This window comes from Neopsephotus bourkii, unplaced genomic scaffold (assembly GCF_033783945.1).
Source record: "Neopsephotus bourkii isolate Nb327-2 ecotype Australia unplaced genomic scaffold, CSIRO-AGI_Nbou_v1 NB_1663, whole genome shotgun sequence".
Taxonomy (NCBI): Eukaryota; Metazoa; Chordata; class Aves; order Psittaciformes; family Psittacidae; genus Neopsephotus; species Neopsephotus bourkii.
Window position 1 is genome coordinate 7,008,260 of NW_026902137.1, and position 23,755 is coordinate 7,032,014.

At 43.8% G+C, this 23,755-nt stretch overlaps 1 protein-coding gene across 3 annotated transcripts in view; it reads left to right on the forward strand.

Annotated features, from left to right (window-relative positions):
- The window catches only part of KCNB1 (potassium voltage-gated channel subfamily B member 1), a 127,114-nt gene extending 103,933 nt beyond the window's left edge, over window positions 1–23,181 (forward strand). For all 3 annotated transcript variants that reach the window (XM_061375568.1, XM_061375566.1, XM_061375567.1), the window contains exon 3: window positions 15,588–23,181. In XM_061375568.1, coding sequence (XP_061231552.1) covers window positions 15,588–17,609 — 2,022 coding nt within the window. In that variant the 3' untranslated portion in view covers window positions 17,610–23,181. The remainder of the gene's footprint in view (window positions 1–15,587) is intronic.
- The last annotated feature ends 574 nt before the right edge of the window (window positions 23,182–23,755 follow it).

Consider the following 23,755-nt stretch of genomic DNA (forward strand, 5'->3'; position numbering starts at 1 on the left):
ACTCTTAAAAGAAAGCCTTTTGGAGGGAGGAGATCTGCCTATCGGACTATTTCCAGGTGATCTTAAGAACAGCTTGCTGAAGCCGGGTTGGTTCATAGCCTATGCTATAGTGGATAGTCACATCTGCTGCTGGGGTCTATTTACACCAAGCACATCTGTGCACGCAGAGCAGCAGTGCCCTGCTGTGTGGAGGCAGGGGAAAGGCTCACTGACACTGTGCCCATGCACAGGGTGACCCTTATGGAGGATTTTAAATCGGGCTGTATAATAAGGGGTGGGGTTTTTACTTAAAGTCCAGTCCCTTGTGAAGGCAGGGATGAGGTAGATCAGAGCGAGCGGTGATGGACACACAGACACCTGCTTTGGTGCACCCCTTTCTCCTGGCCCCAACCTCACATCCAGGCTGTGCAATCCATTTGGCCACAAGCCTGAAGCTCAGCACAGGTCCTTAATGCAGGGATACACCCTTAGAGCCCATAAACCCCATGTCTTTTGGCAGGGAAATCCTGGTGACATTGCACCTGGCTGTAGCAGGAGAAAGGGACTCGAGCATTGAGCCAGAGTCCATCAATTTGGTTCTCACACAGCTGCTCCTCTGCCAAAGAAAGAACACTGATTGAGTTATTTTCTTCAGAATAATAAAATAAAGAAGCAGCAACTAAGCCAAGAACATTGAGATGGTGACAGCAAGAGTCTGGCTTAAATACCCCAAAATAACATCAGCTAGAGCCTGATTTCCAAGCAGCAGACACTGAAAATGCAGAGTTGGTGATTTGGCATGGTTTTTCTTCAACAAAAGTTTATTTAATATATTTTTTTTTATATTTCTTTAATTTATACTTGTTATTTTTCTTTGAGTAACCATATAGCTTTCTCCAAATCTCTCATTCCTTCCATGTTTTCCACCATCTTCATAGAGAGGGAGATTGGCTGCAATTGTTTTCTGCAAAGAGCAACCTGGGAGGGGGCATAGAACATCCAACCTAAGTTTCTCTGAGTATCCAAAGCTGGAGGGAGAAGTCTTGGAAGTGACAACTGAGCCCTACAAAAGGCATTCCAGACTTCAGGCTGCCTTTCATAGGAACTGAGCATGGTCCCACACTAGTTTCAAGCTCATTTCTTTGAGAATCATGTTTTGCTGTAGAGAGAGGAGGTTTTGCAGCAGGCAGAACTAAGAGTTGGAGGTCCATTGCATCGCATAGTGCAGTCTTTGAAGACCCTCTGTTTAAGCGAGTTTTGCTCAGGCTGCAATAGTCGCACTCTCAGTGCATGAACCAGGCTGACAATCTCCCACTGATGGCAGTGTGATGGTGCAAGGGAGGGGGGTCCCACATCCTGCTCCTGGGTGTGCATGGAGCAAAACCCTCTCAGCATGGCCGTCAGATGCTGCTGCTGGCAGCAAGGGGAGATGCGGCCTTTGCCGTCACTTTGACAAAGAGACCCTGCTGCTGTGTTGCTGTTTGTGTTGATAATATTTTAGCAGTTTTCAAGAGTTGTTTTATTTGAGAGATTTGAAAGGTAAACTGTCGGCATCTCAGTGCTCCCCATGGAGCAGTGAAAGAATCCAGACGCATGGCTTCAACGCCAGCCAATTTTCTTCCTTTGCATCTTCATTGTCTCTCCCTTTGGTAACTGGGGTCTCTGTCAGCTTAGTGGTTTAACTGGATTATAGAGCAAAATCTAGAGGTGTAGAAGGGGCTGGATTTGATCAAGACATCTTCAAATAGGAGCCATCCCTTCCCATCCTGCCCCGCTGATAAAGTATTCACAACTCTTTATTCGGTTTCCAATAGTGTCATCTCTTCAGTGTGGCTTTAATACAACTTGAGTAACTTTTCACATTTCCAGGAGCAGGGTTTCATCCAGAATGCCCCATTTTTGTCTGGTTTGGCATCCAACTTACCCAAAGCCAGAATTCAAATGGGTTTAAGCCTTCAAGCCTTCCTTCGTGGGGCTGGTGGCAAGAGCATGACTGGGAAGGCAGCAACTGCCCCACCAGGGTAGCAAGTGCAGGACCCAGTGTTTGCATCCTTTTTGGTAAGGAAAAGACTTCATCCCTCTATCCCGTACTGTATTGCAGCAAATAGAATGGAAGGAAAGACCCTTGGTGAAACAGTGCCCTACTGAAGCAAGGGATTTCTGCCATCAGGTCAGAAGCAAGATCCTGTAACTGACTCTCACCTGTCACAGTACATGTAGATAAAGAGGCTACGAGAGGGGAGCACTCCACATGAGCACTGCAAAATGCATGGAAGCTGCCTGCATTATAGAAGAGTGTGAAACAAAGCTGCTTTTTCATCTTTTTCATGTTTCCATTATATTTTGATTTTAAATTATTTTTGTCAAGACTTTTCCTTTTGACCTCTTTAATCCTGAACCACCATTATTTTCTGCCTTTACCGAATGTTCTGTAAGTGATGAGTTTAAAAAGCTTCATAGAAAAAGTCCATAAATAAGAACAATTCTGACTGCTTCAGCCCTTCCCCAGAACACCACCTCACAGCCTGTCCCTGGCTGTGTCCCATGGGTGAACAGCCTCTCTCCTTGTTTTACATCCTGCTCAGTGGGTTCCCTGAGCTGGCACCTGTAACCTCTGGTCCTAAACTGGGGATGCTGCTGTTTATGTCCAGGTGCTCAAAGAGTGTGTACCTCTACTACACTTTCCATGGGGCCATAGATACGGTCAGCACAAGCCTGACTTGCTAGGGGCTCCTGTTAATGACTTCTGGCTGGGAGCTTGCACTGGCACATTCGCAGTTGCACAGGATGAGACCATCCAGAGCACAGCATTATTTATTCCTCCTGCAAAGGTGCAAAGCCTTAGAGGAAATGAGTTAACGCACTGACAGGCCCAAAGACACGCATCTTCAGTCAAGCTTAGCCACAGTAATACCAGCTCCACATCCAGCTTATTCACCCCAGCTCCCTGCCTTCCCAGGGAAAGTGTCTGCTCCTTGCCCTGCTGATCTCATGCTCTAAGTAACCATTTCCTAAACAAGTCCACCAACTACTGGTGTTTCTGCCCAGAAGAGAGTAGAAATCTTGCATCAAAGATTTGAATCTCATAAGACCTTGCTAGGAAAACTCTGCAGAGAACAAGCTGATTCTCTGGAATATTGCAGGGAGCAATGTATGAGGTGTTAAGACAACAATTGTTTTCTGTAAGGCATTTTTACCACAGCGTGTTCTCCGTGGTTACCCAGCCGGGCAGCGGGAAGTTGAACAGCACAGTTCGGAACCCCAGGATTCACCATGTCCTTTCTTCTGCCTTGTGCTTTCAGTGGCCACTCACTCAAAGTTAGTTTGGGAATTTCCAGTCCGGGTGGAAACCCTTCAGCAACAGGCTGCAGTTCTCATGCAAATCAGACAACTGCAACTCATGAATTCACCCACAGCAAAAGTTGGGACCAGAGTGCAATTGCTGTTGGTTTACAGAAATGAAGCAAGTTTTTGGGGGGTGCAGGATGCCAGGGTCCTGCTGCAGCCCCCCCCAGCTCTGCAGCGAGCAGGAATACCACCAGGCTGCAGAGTTCTTTAAACCTGGATGGGAACACTTTGGTTCCAGCTTTTTTCTTGCTATCACTGAAATAATCATGTCATCTCTTGCCATTGGAATTGTTCATGTTCTTGTAAGAAATGTGTGTCTGAAATGATCAAAGGGGTTTTTCATGTGATGGGACGAGCAAAGGAAGTTCTCAAGGTCAAACCCAACATGGCCTAAAGTCAATGGGACTTGGATTTGACCTCCAGTAGCAGCAATGAGCCAGGAGATGAGCAGTTCAGGAACCAGAAAATGAAGCTTTTGAAGACAATAATACCCCCTGGCAGTGAGCAATCAATCGCCAGAGAAATGAGAGAGAGAAAAAGCAAAAAGACCATCCGGCCAGGCTGCAGGAATGGCAGCACCATAAAGCAGAGCTATCTCTTAAATAGATCAGCACCTCTTTTCCTTCCTTTCTCATTCCAGGGGAGAGTGGCCATGGGAACAGTCACACTTTGTGCTCTCTGATGGGGATGCAGGAAGGAGCAGACTGACCCTACCTGCAGCAGGTTAATTGGGACACATAGCTCCGGTATTGCTTCTCTTAGGATGCACTTTCCTCTCAGAGAAAGAAAGAAAAACAATAAGCCAATATTAGCTCCTCTGATGAGCCTGGCCGTTCAGGACTGCCTTGGGAATTGCCAGCTCATTCCACGTAACACCCTCAGCTGCTGGGGACTCTCATTCACATCTGTGCCAGATTGCAGCCATTGAATCTAGGTTATTCCTAGATCCCTTGACAATTCCTATAAACTTATTTCCCTGCCATGCTGAGGTGTGGTGGTTTTTTTTCCTTGGTATTTTGCCTTCTTTAAATGGCTCCCAGTTTAGACTGGATTTGTTTTTCCCACTCAGCAGTGGGTTTCTCCCTGTGCCAGGCTTCTTTTGTGTCTCATTTCCCAATGGAAAGGGTTAAGCGCTGCCCTCGGGAAGGTAGGTCTTACCAGTTTGCCTTGATGGAAGAGCAGAGAGCTGAAGCATCTGCCAGAGCTTGTTAGGGATAATGCAACCTGATTGGAGACAGAGCTTTATCCGGCAGCTAAAGGAACCCACAGGGTGGCTTTGGTCTGACCTTGCACTGGATTGCCCAGTCTCTTCCCAGGGCATGGCCTCTGCAGACCTGCTCTCTCTTTCCAAAGGAAGTTATTGCAGGTGGAAGGGATGGATGCCTTTGCTGTGTGGACCATGGCGCTCAGGACGCAGATGTGCCACAGCCTATGTGTGTGTAGAGGGACAGGTTGTTTTCTCGTGGCCAAGAAGAGCCTTAATTGAAACATCCAAACAACACGAGAGCTGCTTCCCTGCAGTGACTTGAGAACCACAGCAGGATGAGTCAAGGCGAGAGGAAAACATTGTGCCCAGACAAGGACTGTTCAGCTGAACTGCAGGGAGATTTCAGAACAGAAACACAAAAGAGAAGTGCCCTGGCTCCTGTCCACACACAGTATGTGTTTTGCAAACCCCAAAGCTGCCGTGCTCACAGCCTGTTTGATGGGCGAGATAACGGGACCATGAGCCTGACAGAAAATCCCAAGTTTCCCAGGACGTCAAAACCGCACATTTCCCTGGAATGACAAGTTCTATCTTTGGCAAACAAAACGCAGGCTCTTTTACATGCTTCTCCCCCAGCGCGCCATGTTAGCATGTGTTTGTTTAGCAAACAGTTACTAGGAGGCCTCGGTAGGATAAAAAAAAGCTGATACTGGGTATTATTATTCATGGCTGGAGGTGGGGAGGAGAAAGAAAAACAGTGCTAATTTAGCCAGCAAGTTCAAGTAAGGTTCAACTTTGCTATTCCAAAATCTGCTGCTATGATAATGAGACAGTCAAATCAGCTCAAATTAAGAGCTCAGGAAGGCTCAGCCTTTCAAAGAAGTACATTCGTGACAAGATTTATTTCTGCCAGCCAGTCTATAGCGTGGTCTCATCCTATACTAACACAGAAAACCCAAATTTAAAAAAAGGCAACTGAAAAATGCACTGAAACCCAGTAAAGTGTCATTTCCCTTAATCTTCAGTGCTGGTCTTTGCCATTCTATAAGGGGATTACAGTGCGATGTGGCACTGCTCAGCTGCCATTTACAAGAAGCCTTGCCTCCTCCCCTCTCTTCAATAACCATATGCTAAAAGGCAGCACAGCTGCATTTTACAAACAGTTTCAGGTAACTTTTATTAGGGTTAAGGGGAAAAAAAACAGTAAAGCAGACACAAAAAAAAACCCGAAACCTGAAAGAAGCAGCAAAGCAGCACAAACCCTGCTCTGCTTTCTATCAAAATGCTCTGAGTGGCTTTAGTTTTCCTTTTTCTCCTTTATTTTTTTCCTTCTTTGTGTTCAGCGCTGGTTTTCTGCAGTCCAGTGAGCATTGCTAAAACCATAGTGAAGAAAGTTTCTTGTTGTAAAGGTAGTTCTCAGGTACCACGGCAGCAAAAGTGAGTCTCCGCTGATGACAGTAGTGGGGTGATCTCTGAGGTCTGTGTTGAGGAGAGGGAGAGAGAAGGAAGTGACTTCACTGTGTGATGTGTATTTGATTGCTGCCCTGCCTGCACAGTGTCTGCTGGGAGCATGCGATAGCATAGGAAAGGCTATCATAAGAGATTTAGAAGCTATCAGAAAGCCAAGGGCTATCCAGAGTAGGTGTTTATTTCATGTGGTTTGGAAAGGCTTACTGTTGTGTCAATGTCCAGAAGTCGGTAAGCATGGGATTGAGTGTTCCCAGACTGCCAGCTGACACTTCAAAGAGTTAGATCTGTTTTCCAAGCTCAGTAGAGTTTAAAAATGGTCTTAAAAGTCCTTTCCAACCCTGACTATTCTATCATTCTATGATAAAAAAGAAAAACAAAACCAAAACACACAACCCCTTTCCCAAACCCCAACAAATAACCAAGTGTACTTCTTCCACACTTCAGTTTCATCCTCTGTATTTATAACTACAGTGCATCACAATTGTTTCTTACTTAGCCAAGATGAAGCTCTCTTGTTGAAATGCTTTTTGTGCTCAAACAGATTTGCTATCCACTGTCTGTACTTACCACTTGCTATGGCCTCATACTACTGGGAATGATTAATTGCCAAGGATTAGCTTTTAGCTGCTTTTGCACACAGTTTGTATACAGTTGTTGCTATTTATTAAATATGTGATATCTAATCCAGTGTTTAGTGCTTACAAAGGGAAGAACCATCTGTGCCTGAGATTAAACCACTTCATTCACTTTGTGCCAAAGCCCTTACCGAGGGCTCTGCTGTTGTTAGCGAAAAGCCTTGGGAACCCAGGCTTGGGAAGGGTGGATGTGTCCCTGCATCAAAGCCCTTCTGCCTGATACAAGGTCTGCCTGCCAAACACGAAGATAAGTGCGGGCATGATGGAGGGCAGAGAAGCTGATCAGGAAAACAAGAGGTTTTAGCAGAATAAAGAACTAAGAACTAGGGAAGGTGCTGAGAGCTTGGAGGGGTCCTACAGAGACATTTCCCACCAGCCACAGGCTCCATTTGTCTCTTGCAAAAAGAGGGGTGCTAATATTCAACTTCTTTGCAGGCAAGGAATAAACAATTAACGGCAAAAATTCCTCGTGGGAGCCTTTCTCATCACTGCAAGATATGCCACCAAATTACTCTTACATCAGTGTATGGAAGGCTGGGGCTGGGCCCCCTGGGCACAGGCTGCACCCACGGCAGAGGAGGATTTGTCTCCCTAAAGGAGTACACCTCCTCCAGCCTGTGAGGCACCACAGATGCCTCAGCCTGAATTTTGTGCCCTTGTTGCAGTATGAATGGAAAAATCCCCTCTGAAACCTGACAGAGAAGTCTCCCATGACCTACAAAAGGAGCCGAGGTGCAGCAGTTCAAATAACCAAAATTAGCCCTTGGGAACAACCTCCTGAAATGCTCAGACACTTGGGCAACAGGACCATGCTAGCGTCAAACATTTAATAGGTAGAGGATATTGCCACTGCCTTTCTATCTATAGGGATTTACTGTTCCTGCAGGCTTCATAATGTCATTAGTGTGACTGATGTTGGTAACCGGATTTGCCACTTCTCCTAACACATTCTGGAACAAATGTTAAACAGGTCACCAATTTTGCAGACAAAACATCACTTGAGCTCTGTTCTAATTTCCTCTCTGTGTGGCAGCCCTGTACGGCATCAGTGACTAGGTAAATCTCCCTGCAGCAGAACTCACTATATCTTTTGGTGAGAAAGCAGCAACGGAACTGGTTCAGTGTTCCAAAACAATCCACACTATAAGGTGCAGGACTAACATGCCTCAGGTTTGAAAAGAATTAATATCAATTATTCTCATGCATATTCATGAGAGGAAGACTGGTTTAGCAATCAAGCTAATAGTTTTTACTTAATTACATTTGGTTGATTTCATGCTATCTTGGCACATTCCTGATTGAATTTAACCACTTAAAAAAAAACCCTCCCACAACTGCTCCTGCAAACACCATCACTTCAAGCTCAGCATCCCCTGTAAATAGTGTCTGAGGCTGAGCAGACTGCTTGGGACAGTGGGAGTTGATCACGAGTGTTGTCTTTGCCTGGTGCAGGGTAAAATCAGGAAAGCATCTTGAGGAGCCGCTCCCAGTGCTGAGGGTTGAGGCACTAATTCTTTGTTTTTAATTTTTCTGAACCCAAACCATTGTCTATTTGGATGCAAGGTAGCTGGCAGGAATGGGAGATGTACCTGAAAGGGAGCACCGAGCTGGAAGGAAGGATTTGACAGGGTGAGTGGTCTGGAGCCTGAGTGGATAACAGCTCATAACTTGCTGTAGTGCAAGGAGTTGAAGAGCAGGTGGGATGTCCTGTGTGCTGTACTGCGGGGGGTTCACCATTAGGGTCTGGCTCTTTACTTGTCTTCCAGGGGAAGATCAGGCAGTGCAACACCACACTGCCATTCCAGCTTTTGTGTTCCAAGACCAGCACATTGCATGGCACAAAGGGTGGCAACGTGCAAGCAGGATGAAGATCTAATGGGTCAGGCAAGAGGGCTGGGAAGGGTGAAGGTAGATGTGCTTGTGAGGGCCAGGCTGGTGGGGAGGTGGCGAGAATGGGCGTTGGTGTGGCTGGAGCCTCCCTTGGGAGCATATATATATATATCACCTTCTGATGTGCAAGGCGTGAGCAGAACATGTTCCATGGCTTGACGACGGCATAAGGCCTCTTTGCATGGGCGTGCAGGGAGGACATGCAAACGGTTTGGGTCTGTCTGGTGCTGTTGGGGCTGGATACAAGCACTACTTGTAGTAGTGCTGCTTGCTGCGGCTGCAGTCTTCCTGGGCAGAAGGCAAGGCCAGGATCAAAATGGGAGACTTGAACTTCAATATGCCATGCATTTGCTTTCTTTGATTTTCTCCATGCTAGCAGCAGCAGCAGCAATAGGGCAGATGCTCCCTTTTCAATCCTCTCTTGAGCACTATCACTGCACCATGTCTAAAGGCAGTGAATGGCTTTGAAGTTTGCCTGTTCAATTATTTTCATTTATCATTTTCTTCTCCATTGCACTATTTGCATGTGGGCTTTGCTCAGAAGGAAGACTGACGCTATTTATCACTTAATGGGGCTTGATAGCTCTCTAACAGCTAAACATGTTCTTAGGAGCATTAAGGAATTTACAGGCAGCCATGCCTGAAGGCTACTTTTCTTCCCACTTTAGCTTAGTCAGCAGCAGTTGTAGCTACAGCTCTTTGAGTGCCTGTAGGCAAAGGAAGCTTTGACATATAATCAGCAGAGGTATTGTATCCCCCTTTTAAACCAAACAGACTTACTCTTTCAGCAGATAAAATTATTACAGCTATAACTGAAATAAAATAATTAACCATTGTTCAGTCTGGGCTTTTCCAGGCAATGGCAAAATTAGGATCTTGTATAGTTCCAAAGAAAAATATAAATGGGTTTATCTCGACTTTGTTTTAATGGAATTATACTATGTAATACTTACAGAAGAGCATAGGAATTTACATTCTCAAGGTCTGTGGGCACAGTCACTGAAGGCACCACAGTGATGTGTGCGAGGTCCTACCCTTCCAGAGCACAGATCTGGTGCAAATGGATCTCAGCAACCCCCTTGGGGAAGGATGCAGAAGTAGCGTGTAAAGTGCCAGACCAGGTAAAACCCTTTGCATTGTTTTCTGCTTCACAGGAATCAGTGAGACTTAAGGGGTTTGGACATTCAAGGTCTTACATTGTATCTTAGTATACTTTCACATGAAAAAGCAGATTAAAGGTCTGACATATTTCCTTTGCAACCCTATCTCCAAGTTTGGCCCCAACCTCTTGTCATGATCCAAGATGCAAGTGTTACCTTTTGTCATGGCCTCAGCATTTTCTAGCAATGACATCCTGCAAGCCCCATGACATCAGAATCATGACATCAGAAGTGACTATGTTCTGCACCTATTCATTAACAGTCTCAGTTAACGAATAAATAGGCATTTTCTGGTGAAGAGATGTTTCCTAAAACAAGTCCCCATCAATAAATACCATAGACATGTATAGCTGTCATGAGCAGGAGACGTTATTTCAATGCAGAACGAAGCAGGGAGGAGATTAAGGAACTCTCCATATGGTTCTGCACTGTGGAGCACGTGGGATATTGCTCAAAATACACTGTGCTCTCCATTTCTAAGAACCTGGGGAGACAGAGCCTGGCATCGGCATGGCAGGATGGAGCTGGACAGTTTGAATCAAAGTCTATTGTTTGCTTGGGGAAGTAGGGAGGCTGCAGGAAAAATCCCTTGATAAATGGAGCATATGAATGAAACCTGCTCCTGATGCCAAGTTTATTCTGCAGGCCTCGATGGAGCTAAAAAAGCGCATTAGACAAAACCATTATTGAACTTCTTGATTACATAACAATTTCCTCATCGTATTTCCAAGAATATTGAATCTATATTCAAACACCCTCCTACTTTCTCCCACGCACCACCCCTTCTCCCTGCTATATCAGCTTCATTACTGAGTATGAAGACAGAAAAAGTATAGGGCACGTTGCCATGTGCAGAGAGATCTCAGATGCTTACACTGGGATTTTAGAGCCATCTATGGGATTTGTACAGCCAATTCTCGTTAATTTTAATGGCCTTGAAAGTCTCTGGTCTTATGCCTTGACCTTAGTTAAGGTCTTTCGCAGTGCAAAGATCAGACAATGAAGCAATAAATATCACCAAACCTAAATGTTAGCTCCTGCTGCCTAAAGCTTACCCTGCTCTGTGCTGTCTGGGGGGTGGCATACACTGTTTTTCTGCCCACAAGCTGATGCTACCAGAAGCTCAACAGAATGATGGGAAATTTCTGAACAGACTGGCTTCTTTATGGGAGCCCTGTTCCCCCCAGGGATGAGCACAGACATCCAAGACAAAGGATGAATCCCTGGGGCATCACACAGCAAGCAGGATCAGGCCCGGTGCAAGTGGATGTCTCCTGAAGGTGTCCATTAGAGGCTGCCCGCCTCATTTTGGGGGGCATTTTGGAGGAGGGGGGGATTAATGGCTTCAAGCACGGCACATCCACCCTGCCTCAGAAAGCAGCAGTTGCACACGGACTAGCTGCACTTACGCACATAATCAGCTTGCTTGTCTCATTTGCATGTGTAATAACCATCATGTGTGTACAATCATGCTAATCACTTCAAGGCAATTGCTTTAAATTCATTCAAAACCTTGCCTCGCCTGTCCTTGGCTTATTTAGCTTTCACAAAAGATCCTCAGCAGCAATCCAGAGATTCAACTCCACAAAAACCTTTGTGGAACAGTCAACTTAGTAAAGGAGAAATCTTTCTCTGGAATTGTGCCCATACACACACTGAGACTTTGCACTACAAGCCAGTGCTGTCATTAGGAGACCATCCAACACCGTCTACAAGTCACCGAGACAAGCACCTGACGGGGATTTTCACAGTTTATGGTGTGTTGCTTCAGGTGAAATGTAAGAGTAAATACAGAAGTAAAGAGGAAGGGAACTACATAGCTTGCCCCATGCATTTTGTTGGCAAAAATGGTCTGAAAGTTGTGCAACTGGTCTTAAAACCTACCAGCTTTATCAGCGGCTGAAGGGTATCTGTGATGCTTTGTTGTGGATATGTGCCCAGTAGGACTTGTTCTCTCGGAGCTCCTGTCATTAGTTCCAATGAAGCCCCTGCACAGACAGTGGAGACCAGCCCTCATGGATGTGGCAGCAGAAGTACATGGATTTCCTCACCTGCCTCGATTGCTGATGTAGCCCCTCCTCAGGCTAGTCATTTCAGCATCCAAATTTTAGACTGCAAGCTTTCCCATTGTTTCAGCTATGGGTTTTGTAGGACCTACGGCAGACACGGGGCATCCTCTCCCCACCCTTGTTTCCATATCAAGCAGTAGTTAGCAGCTGCTGCAGCAGCAAGGTTTTGGGTCAGTGCTCTGGAGCAGGGACAACAAGCACTTTTTTCCAGAGTCTGCTTACCTTAACAGTCGGAGCCTCATCCACTGTAGAGGGTTTGCTCCTGCTCAAGTCCACATTTGTCCCATTGGCTTTTCTTGTTAAACAGAAATAAACCTGGAAGAGGAAGGCAAGGAGGAAAGGCGAGGAATCAAATGAAAAGGCTGCCTGCCACACAGAGCATCTCTAGAGGCATTCTTGGTGGTATAAATGTCTTTCCTTCATCTTTCTGTCTCATTACTGACAGTGGCAAATACAAAAGCTGCCAAGCTAGAGTTTCAGTACGGCCAAGATAAGGAACCTTACTAAACAGACAGATAGTGATTTCTATAATCTGAAGTCCCAGACAGTAAATACACTGGGATAGAGCAGTGTGCCACTGAATGCAGTGCTAATGCCTGACAACAGCAACTAGATTCAGTTTTCTGTGGACAACGGTTCCTTGGGTGTTTTTTGCTGGATGCTACCAGGACAAGGTAGCATCTCCTTTAGAGAAAAAGGATCCTATAAACCCTGCTGGAGATATTGCATCTCCCAGGTTTTTGTATTTTCCAACTTAAAATTGCTTTCAATACCTGAGGACACTCAACTCACACTTAGAAGTTTTTCTTAGCCTGACAAGATTCCTGAAGATGTACGACTGCAGTACACCAATAAGGGGGAAAATCCATATCTTAGAAGCAGAAGTGACATCTTGCTGCAACTTGCGGGAGAAATGATGAATGTCTCTTTCTGCTTATTGCTCAGCTCCGTGGCTAAATCTGCTAAACCAAAACCAAATTTTACCCTCAGATCTCCTAGTTTTCAAATTTATGTTCATCCGGCATTGCCTTGATCTTCAAAGCAGGAAGCTATATCAAAGGAAACAGAAGGTTTGACACCAATTACTGCGGCTGGATGCCATCTACTGAATAAAGATGGAGTGTTTAATATTTACACTGAAAACGAAGGAGATAAAACACACGAGGTACATCTAAGTCTACAGATAAGCCCTTCTGCATATAGTGGGCAGAGATAAAGCCAAGCAAAAAATTTGAAATTACCATTGAAAACATCCCAAACACCTTCAGAAATGTTGGGTGGTAAACAAAGAAATGACAGCAAAAACACTAAAAGAGCCTTCTAGGAAAGGAAACCAAGGTTCCAAGCTTCTAAGGGGCATTACCTGATCTCTGGGAGATGGTCTTTTGAAACAAACAACAATGAAGAAGTAGTTATCTGAATTTGTCCCCATTTCACCATAACACACTTGGCTTAGATTTTATTCTCTCAAGTTTGAAACCATCAGTTCAAGCACTTTTCCCTGCATCCTACTCTGCTTCTCTCCATCCCTTGTTTCTTCTTACTTTTTTGCAAACCCCAAGTCTTTCCCATATCTGCTTTGGTTCATTCACCTGAGAGTTCTCTCAAAAAGGCAAATGCCCCATGGCACAAGGTGTTGTGGGGCTGTTTGTATTTCAGCAGTGAATTCATAGAAGAAGAAGGGAGTGACAAGGAGGGGAAAGGTTCCCTAGCACTGTGAGGGTGCACAGCACAGCTAACAACAAACATTCTTCTATGTAATCTGTTTATAAAGGAAAAGGAACCTTCCCAGCATCTTTCCTGGCAACAATTTAGTAACTGAAAGTGAGGCTATTCTAGAATTCCCGGTACTAGAGCATTGCATAGCAGGCCATTTACACCATTCACTTCTTCCATTTAATCCACTTTAGACAATGAAACCAGAGTGTTTAATGGAGATAATTTTTGTTTCTAGTCAAATCTCAATCTTCAAATTAAATTACTATGTCTGCAGAGTCAGGTAGGTATCAAAGTTATATAGTGCATTTTAGTGAGTTAAAAGGTAAATGATTTTATTACATTGACTTTGAAGAAGATATTTTCCTAACAGCAAGTGGATTTTAAAGCACTTGTCCAAATCAAAATTTCAAAATTGAAACCCTTTGGATTTTTTGAAGATATATGGGCTTTTCTTCTAAAGCCATAGCTAAAGCTTGGTACATGAGTTAAATTCAAGTGAAGCTTCCAGCCTGTGCAGACCATTTCTGCTTTTCAGCTTTGGAGAAAAGGTGAGGCTCTCCTTGAGAAGACCACAGTGTTTCTGAACTGTATTGGATGTTTCTCCTACTGCAGCAAGGCTTGTTCCATTGTAGTGTTTGTACTCAGATATTTCCTGGCTGTTAGAATACCTGTACTGGGCTTGGCTGAAAAGATATCCTGCAAGAATTTGTTTCTCCAGTGCCCCAAGTGGTAACTGTGGATATTCTGGTATTGTGAGGCTGCCTGAGTAAGGTCACTGTGAAGAAACTTAGAATCTAGTTATACTGGCAAGGAAGGAGTGCGTCAGATTCACAGTTAACGATGCAGAACTCTTGTCATATGTTTTTTAATTCATTGCTTAATATTGTGTATCTAGTCATCAGGCACATACGTTGCAATTGATTTCATGCTGCTTTTCTGTGAAGAGGGAGAAAAGCAAGCATAAGGGACCTGCTTACAGTGAAATAAATACATAAAACATTAGTCACATATACGTGTATTTTGAAATCCTAGCTGTATTTTGACAGTAACCTAAGAAACTAGATATAATCCCACCCAATTAACAAACCAGAGAAAGAATTCACTTGTAGAAAAAAAAAAAACCCTCAATTGGCTGTCAAACCTCCCTAAAATGACTTTAAAAGAAGATGTAATTAGAGAAAACTGGAACGTACAGTATTAATGTCTGCAGGTATGGAAGGACAGATGTATATACACTAGTCTAGCACTTTCATGTTTCACAGCTCTGTGTAGAGTTGGTGGCCCAGGATCTGATCAGATTTATGTGGGTTTTTAGAGAGGCTGCTCACAGCAGACCCTTCTCCTCTTGTTGCACTCTTTAGCCCAAGAGCTAGTTTCTGATAATGGATGAACTCTCCAGTGGTTGAACCTGCCCTGCCTTGACTGTCTCAAGCGTTGTGCAGTTTGGTTTGCCTGGATGAGTTTGCTCAGATTGCAATGAGGAGCTAGGATAGCCAGTCAGTCGCATGCAGAGTAGCTCAAAATGATTTAGAAAGGTTGGTAAAGTTTTCACATATTTCACAACCATCAAATTTCAGGTTAGAAATGAGTCTTTAGAAAGAGTGTCCAATTACATGTAGTAAAACTTTACACACAACTCTGTAATAAGCCATAGGCACCCAGAATTACAAGCATACCAGTGCATTAAATGGAAGACATTGCTCTGATCAAATCTTGAATTCACTAGTGCATTCCTTCTTGCTTAGATTTCAGGGCCTGTTGTCCAGATGGGCTTTGTTGGGCACCTAATTAGTAGCTAATCAAAAACTCCTGCTGTGAACTGCTTCAAGCCCTCCTGGCATGCTGGCTGCTTGGTATGCTTTCCTTGACCGCACAGAGATGAAGGCACATGAGTTGAAGTAGATGTTTTATCTCCTTTATGTATCTGACACAACTAAAGTACTTTCCAAAATAAAATCACCTCAGGATACATCAGTGATCTGACTTCTGTGTACTAAGAGCAAAACTGGTCTTGAAATGCGTAAGTGGAAATACAGCCATCTGTTAATGGCAATGACAGACAGCATAATATATTCTGAGATGAACTCACTGTTTTCTCTTTCCTTTCCAGATTTTGGCAATCATTTCCATCATGTTTATTGTACTATCTACAATTGCCTTGTCCCTTAACACACTTCCTGAACTACAAGGCATGGATGAATTTGGGCAGACCACAGATAATCCCCAACTTGCCCACGTGGAAGCAGTGTGCATTGCATGGTTTACAATGGAATACCTCTTGCGGTTCCTATCATCGCCTAAGAAGTGGAAGTTTTTCAAAGGCCCGCTGAATGCAATTGATTTGCTAGCTATCTTACCGTACTATGTCACTATCTTCCTCACAGAATCCAATAAAAGTGTACTTCAGTTCCAAAATGTACGACGAGTGGTCCAAATATTTCGGATTATGAGGATACTCCGGATTCTAAAGCTTGCCCGGCACTCAACAGGTTTACAGTCCTTGGGGTTTACGCTGAGGAGGAGTTACAATGAGCTTGGATTACTCATCCTGTTTTTGGCCATGGGCATTATGATCTTTTCCAGTTTAGTGTTTTTTGCAGAAAAGGATGAGGACGATACAAAATTCAAGAGCATCCCAGCTTCTTTCTGGTGGGCAACAATCACCATGACAACAGTAGGCTATGGAGACATCTACCCCAAAACACTTTTAGGTAAAATAGTAGGAGGACTGTGTTGCATCGCTGGAGTGCTGGTGATCGCTCTTCCCATCCCAATTATTGTCAATAACTTCTCTGAGTTCTACAAAGAGCAGAAGAGGCAGGAGAAAGCCATTAAGCGCAGGGAAGCTCTTGAAAGAGCAAAAAGGAATGGCAGTATTGTTTCCATGAACATGAAGGATGCGTTTGCCCGTAGTATAGAACTCATGGACATTGTGGTCGAAAAGAATGGAGAAAGTATATCCAAAAAGGATAAAGTTCAGGACAATCATTTATCTCCCAGCAAATGGAAATGGACCAAGAGAACACTCTCTGAAACTAGCTCTAGTAAATCTTTTGAAACTAAGGAACAAGGGTCTCCAGAAAAAGCCAGGTCATCTTCAAGTCCCCAGCACCTGAATGTCCAACAGCTAGAGGACATGTATAACAAAATGGCAAAGACGCAGTCCCAGCCGAACCTTAATACAAAGGACTCGAGTCAATCTGGAAAGCAAAAGGAAGAGCTAGAAATGGAAACCCTTCCTGGCCCTATGGTGCCCTTGCTGACGACTCGCACTGATGGGATCATTGACATGAGGAGCATGTCCAGCATCGACAGCTTCATAAGCTGTGCAGCAGAGTTCCCTGACTCCGGGAGGTTTTCCCACAGCCCGCTCGCTACCATTCCCTGCAAAGGTGGCATTAACGTGATTCAGGAGCAGAGCAGGCCAGAGGGGAGCGGTGCCAGATATGTGGACATGAACCCAAGCTCCGAAGGCAGCCACCGTTCTGCTTTTTTCATAGAGAGTCCCAAAAGCTCAGTAAAGGCCAGTAACCCTTTAAAACTAAGATCTCTGAAAGTCAACTTTATGGAAGAGGACACCAGCACATTAGTACCAGCATCAAATGTACTGAGAATATATTCAGACCCTCTCAAGAGCCGGGGAGCTGCTGCTGCTGGCACAGATGCTTCCTTACTCTCTGACAGGTCTCTCATGAGCCCAGAAACCTCCATCTACACAACCGCGAGTGCGAGAACACCCCCAAAGTCACCAGAGATGCAGTCAGCCATAGCTTTCAACTTCCATGATGCTGGTATACACAAATACATAGATGCTGACACTGATGATGAAGGTCAGCTGCTTTATGATTCAAGTCCACCCAGAAATGTGAGTCCCAAGTACAATGTTACAAACAGTGGCTATCTAAAGCAAAAAGACAATGTTTATAGAACAGACAAGAACCATCTAGAAGCTGCTGCTTTACCCACCTCCCCTAAGCTGATAGGGCAAAACTGCATTTACTCTATGGAAGGTATCACTGGAAGAACCCAGGGCAATCAGGAGACTGTCAGACTAGAAAATCACATTTCCCCAGAAGTCCATGTATTACCAGGCAGTGGAGGACATGCTAACACACATGATCAAAGCATCTGAGATGGGCTCCAAAAGAACTAACTGAAAGTTTAAAGGAATGTCTTTAAAGTCAACACAAAAAAAAAGAGCTTCTGCATGGCATGAACTTGGCTGAAACAAGCTACCTGTTTCTAAAAGTCTGGGGGAGGTCCAGTGTGGGTTTGTGAAAATGTCCTTCTCTGAAACAACTCTAAAGACGTTGCCCACATCAGTCAAAAATAAGGATTGCAAATCATGATCACACATTGATCTCCTTTCATGTTGTCCAGTGAAGCCAATGTGACCAAATATCCATCCATTCCCCTTGAACACTAGAGCTCCTTTTGGAAATATTAATATCTGATTTGCATTAGTTCCATAAAGGATGCCAAGGCAGCCAGATTTGAACTCTGGAATAAATTGCTGGGGTTGGTATAAAGCTATCAAAAACACAATGCTCACTGCTTCAGGGCAGCTGTTCCCCATCTACATCTTTCTCTGATGGATATTATGTCTAAAGGTAACAGGGAACACTTGCATTATTGGAAAATCCAAGTGAAAACCACTTAAAACAAATAACAGTCTAGAGAAACCAATTATTAAAATGCTCTGTGTGTGTTTAAACAATATGATATCCTGTAGGACCTGACGTTTTCTTTTGAAGTATCAGCAGGGTGAGTTGCACCACTTGTATCTAATTCCAAACATCCCCTAGAACATAGTGAAACTTGCACTTACCCTCTGCTAGAGATCGATACCTGCCCCAGGGCCAGCGCGTGGCCCGCGGGGGGACCCACAGCCCACGCTGGGAAGGTGTGAAGGAGCCATGCAGAAGCAGGACTCTCCGGAGGCATCGCAGCCAGACTCCCTTCCCGGTGCCGGGGAGCATGGGGCTGGAAGGAGAGCTCCGCTCTCGCCTTGCCCTTCCGTGGTGGGGAGACGCTCGCTGCCCTGCCCCGCGGGGACATGCTGGGGGTACCAGGGTGGCTCCCAGGCCTCCCCTTCCCACTGGCACGCTGACTCCAGGTCAGCCAAAGTCTCGCCCTTGGCGTAGGAGAGGAACCGGTCGGTTTGAAGCTTTTTGCGCCCGAGCGGCGCAGTGAAAGATATGCAAGCGTAACATAAATATGCAAATAGAGGGATTCGTTAGCGACCCGCCCCGGGCCTGGCTGTGCTCTCTCTCGTGAGGAGGTCGGGCAGGAGAGGCTCCTGTGAAGCTGTGGCACGAAGCAGCTGCGAGAGACAGGAGACTCAGGCCTGATGTTTTAATAACATCCAGTCATTTTTAAATGAAACAAGAAAAGAAAAAAAAAAAAAGAAAAAGAAAAAAAAAGGGATCTGACCATTTTAAATGAACAGAACTAGCAGCCACCAGCCTAGGTTTTTAAAATCTTATTGTTTCAATAAAGTTATGTCAAATTGTGTAGGAAATAATTTGTCTTTGGTTTTTAATCTCGGGAGGGGGGGAAAAGCACTTTACGTTGACTTTCTGTTGTTGTTGTTGCGATGCTGGAGTAGGATAGCAGAGTGTAACAATCAAGCACTTTAACCAAGCACTACTTTAATTTGTGCCTCCTGTTGTGACCGTGATTTGTTACACGCCTGTAGCAAGTCACAACCTGTCCTGTGATAACTGTGATGGTAATCCTTTATGTTGTTCTCTGTTTCTACTGTAAAAACTCAATTGTAAATAACTCTGTCAACGAGCGTTTCCTGACCTATCTCTGAGTACCTGCCGGGGCATGTAACGGTCTGCACGCAGCAGGTCCAGGGACGTGCTGAGACACGGGACGTGGGAGCAGAGGCGCACAGGCGGGAGGAAGACCCCGAGCCGCTCGAGTCCGCTGCATTTTGTTCCTACCTATTGTAAAAACAAAAGCCGTTGGTTAGTCCTGAATGTAAATGTCTGTCCGTCCTAGCTGTACAGTACTTCTGTCTGTAATCCGTAATAGTGAATGCAGCATGTACGGACAAAAGCAATAAGCACATATATGTTTTAGGAACTATTATGGGTTACAGTGATAGCTTTGTTAGGTCTCTCCTTGGCACAAAACTGTACACATGTTGGCGTTAACTCTGCTCTGCTCAGCCGACCCCATCCCCGGGTGGTGGGACACAGCCCGAGGTACCCGCTCAGAAGCCGCCTTTGTGACGCAGCAAGGCGAGACACTGGGGAAGGCACAGTAAGACCTGAGCCACCACCTCAGGAATTAGCCTGCTGGCAGAGAAAGAGACCTTGTGCCATGCAAAGAGTGACACGGGAGGCACTCAAAGTGAGTCCAAGGCACCTGTGTGTGCAAGTGATACTCTCCAGAGTATTTACACAGGGCCAGTTCCTGAGGTTCATTAGCTTTTACTCTGCCTTCCCTCAGCCAACACCACCATTCCTCTGAGTGGGCTCTCTGCCTGGTGAAGGACTTTAGGATTTGGCCATAGTAAATATAAGTGTACTTAGAGGAACCTATGTATTGCTGAGATACTAGTTAAGATTGAGTCGTCACGAAAAAGTAAAGTGACTTTCCAGCAGATAAGCTTTAAACACCGATTTATTCTGTGGCTTTCCGAGGCCATAGAGCAGCAATGAGAAATCTTAAAGAGAACAGTCTTAACATAATCTCTATGTTTCAGTGATCATTCATGTCTGCCATCAGCACAAATGTAAAAAGAGGAAAAATCAGGGAAAAATTTTTTGATAAAGTAAGTAATAGTGAATTCCAAGTTAAATATTTTTAGAGCTGATGCTTTCACATGGGAAAAAAAAGTCATATTTTGCATTTCACAAAAGTGAACGTATTTAAATATAGCCATATAGTGTAGTATTTACCACACTCTCATCCAAATTAGTGTATTTGGTTTATAGATGGCACTGACAAAAATGTATAGATCAACAATTCTATCATTTTATAACTGATAATCAACTGGTGCAACTCTCCTTGTAACCAAAGGCCCTCTGTCTGCCTTGTGTGATCACTCACGACACACACCTTATATCATCTATTTAGTCCTACCTTTAAAGTAGCATTTTATTGAGTCACTTTTGAAAGCCAAATTCAAAAGTATCATTAAAAATCTACCTTTTAAGTCTGAATAGCCAAAGTCCTATAGATTTCTTATAGAAAGCAAATAATTTAAAATTAAGCATATAATATGCTTGAAGAGCATTTCTTTCTTATTTGTGTATGAAGATGTAGCTCTCATTTTGTGCCCAGTTAATAAGGAAGTATGTTTAATTTATTTTAATGAAATAAAGTCTGAATATGAAGTATGTATCTATATATGTGTGTGTGTGCATAATACACATATATATAATGTAAGCACTGGGAAATCTACTCCGACATAAAGCTATGATAGACTAAATCTGTACTCATTACAAAAGGAAAGGCAGTGCTTTGAAAACATAATGCTCACCAAATCCTATAGACACTAGAAAGATGATTTCATTTTATAGTTTGTTTGACACGTTTCCCAAAGCTCATAACAGTTGGGGAAAATATGCAATATCTCTTGCATCGAGCTAAAGCGTGCAGTTTAATCACTGATATTTGGCATTCAGGTCTGTGAATTTACTGTGCATCATGTATCAAGCAAGCTGACAGAGTTTCACCTGCTGCTGCAGAAGACATCATATCTGAAAGGACTATGTACGTGTGATGTCTGCGCTTGCTTGTACCTTACGCCATCAACATAGTTTTTAATACATATATATAAATATATATATATAACTATACATATGCAGAAGGAATGGGTGCAGTTTTCTTAACCAGGAGGCAAAGATCCTTTGAGTTTTAGCCTTGAACATGGGAAAACAGCAGTCACATTGCAGTAGATTTCTCAGTGCCTTTTCTTAGAAACTTCACCTAAGCACACTTACAGAACAACAAAAACAAAACAAAAGAGTCTCCTGTGAAATCCACGTTTTTCTAAAAGGTTTGGAAGTCAATAACAGTAGAAGAAGGAAAAAAAAAAAGGAGGAAAAGAAAACCCGCGGAACGCACATTCCCTTCCTGAACATGCCGTGTGTCAAATGCCGGGGAATATCTGTCTGTGCAAGTCACGCAGAAACACATCCGAGGCGGTCGGTTTCTTTGGCAACTATGGCTGTGATAAACTGTAGCCTTTTCTTCCCTTGCAGCTAATAAGATACACATTTCTAAGGAAAACAGTATTCTCTTCTGTAAAATTGTAATGTATTGTTAATATTTGTACCTATTGTATATTTATGTCTTGACAGAATTATGACTGGTACAGTTTATAGTAAATAACAAGGGTATTTAAAACTCATCACAAAGACAAGGTTTCTAAAGCCAAGTTCTCTCTCTCGGTCGGTAAACTCCACATAAGATGATCTTCAACAGTTTTTAACGCCTCATTTTAAAGTGAATAGTAGAATTACTGAATAAAGTAGCCAAGCAGTGGAGACTGTGTGGCACCGATGCCCTCCTGTGCAGCTCAGTCGGGAGCGAGATGGGGAGGTGGGCTTCCCTGGCGACTCCAAATTGACTCCAACTTCTTCATGTTTGGTCAGTCACTTCCGCTTACGGTAATGAGACCGAACAAGAGTTACCTTAGGTTGCTTTAGGATCACCCACTTGGGGAGAATATGGCTTTAAATAGTTCTTGAATAAAGTACAGATGTTCTAGTTACTTCTGTACCTCCTGTTTGCCATTGTGTTGGCTTTATAAGTATCTGATGTATGGAAAAGTCATGTGACTTTCATGCATTCCAGAGTAGTCTATTTTTCTGTTCAGATTAAAAAAAAATAATTATATATATATATAAATATAAATATATATCTGTATTTTTAGCAAATTTATAATAGGGCAATCAAGTCAGATTTCTTCTTTTTGTATTACAGAATAATATATTAGATGCTTTCCTGGTGTCCATTTACATAGCCGATCCCCTAACCTTTCTGTTGTCGCTATTTCTTTTGTCCTGAAAAACACCTGCAACATTCCTCCTGGAAGTGCGTCTGCGAAAGGTCACTGAGTTGTCTGATGTTGTCGTGTTCTCGTATTTTCCTGTTTATGGCACTTCGAAATAACCAGGGACTGGCTATGGAAACTAGGATGTTCCTTCTGTGAAACAGGAGGAGCCAGACTCTGCCCTTGGTTATGGCAGCATAAATGCCAGTGAATGAATGCCACTGGCTTCAGTGCTAGCCACAGCCTGGACTTCAGTGTTTTTCCAGATTTATGTTGATTAAGCAGACAGCATAAAGAAGAGACAGGGTTTGAATCCGACTGTCTTAATAATTGTGATGGAGTTGGGATAAGCATCAAAATTCAGGCTCTTACTTTAAGGCAGTCACCTGATGATGCTCAGGCAAAGCTCCCACCTTCGGGGGAGATTTTCCTGGGTTAGAACAGACGGGTCAAGACTTTCATTTTGCACTGGGGTTTGGAATTTCTATTTTCAGTCCCAGACAACATCAGGAAATGAGAAAACAAAATTACTGGGGAATGAAAAAGCTGGATGTAAACGTTCAGAAAGGGACTGGATTTGGATTTGGTTATGGTAAAGTCTGTCCATGTATCTGCTTACTGAACGATCTTTCTTGCTCCTTTATAGCTGTACCATCACATACATTGAATAAAAAGCCCATGAGATAAATGCGCCTCCTGAAGCTATCTCATGGCCTGTTGAAGTTCAGCATGACAAAGAGCTTCAGACCAGCTCTGCACAAACATTTCCTTTTGAATCCACCCAATAATCTGGTCACTGATCATGGGTTTTTTTCCAAAGATGGAGTTTTGGTCCTATCTCCTTTTGTTTGTTTCTGTGATTTTCTTACATGCACACCACACCAGCCAATAGACCCAAAACCGAATTAATTTAGGAAAACATGTGCTTCAGAAAGCACAGATACCACCTGAATGAACAGAATAACCAGCTGACATAGTTTTGTGTTTGATTATGTATCAGCAAGACCCATTCACACATGGAGATATTAAAGCCGGGTGGGCTTTTTCTTTCTCTAAAGGCAGTTAACGCAGTAGCCCACCATATCTACCATCAACAATCACATAAATCCCTTCAAAAGGCATTTTCTATATCAGCAAGCATGTTTGAGCATAGTCAACAAAACCACAGAAAGCTTCTAGTCAGACCAGTCTTAAATTCGCCCCTGCAGGTAGCCCTCCCACAGCACAACAGAAACAACCCAAATAGCAACCTCCTAAGAAGA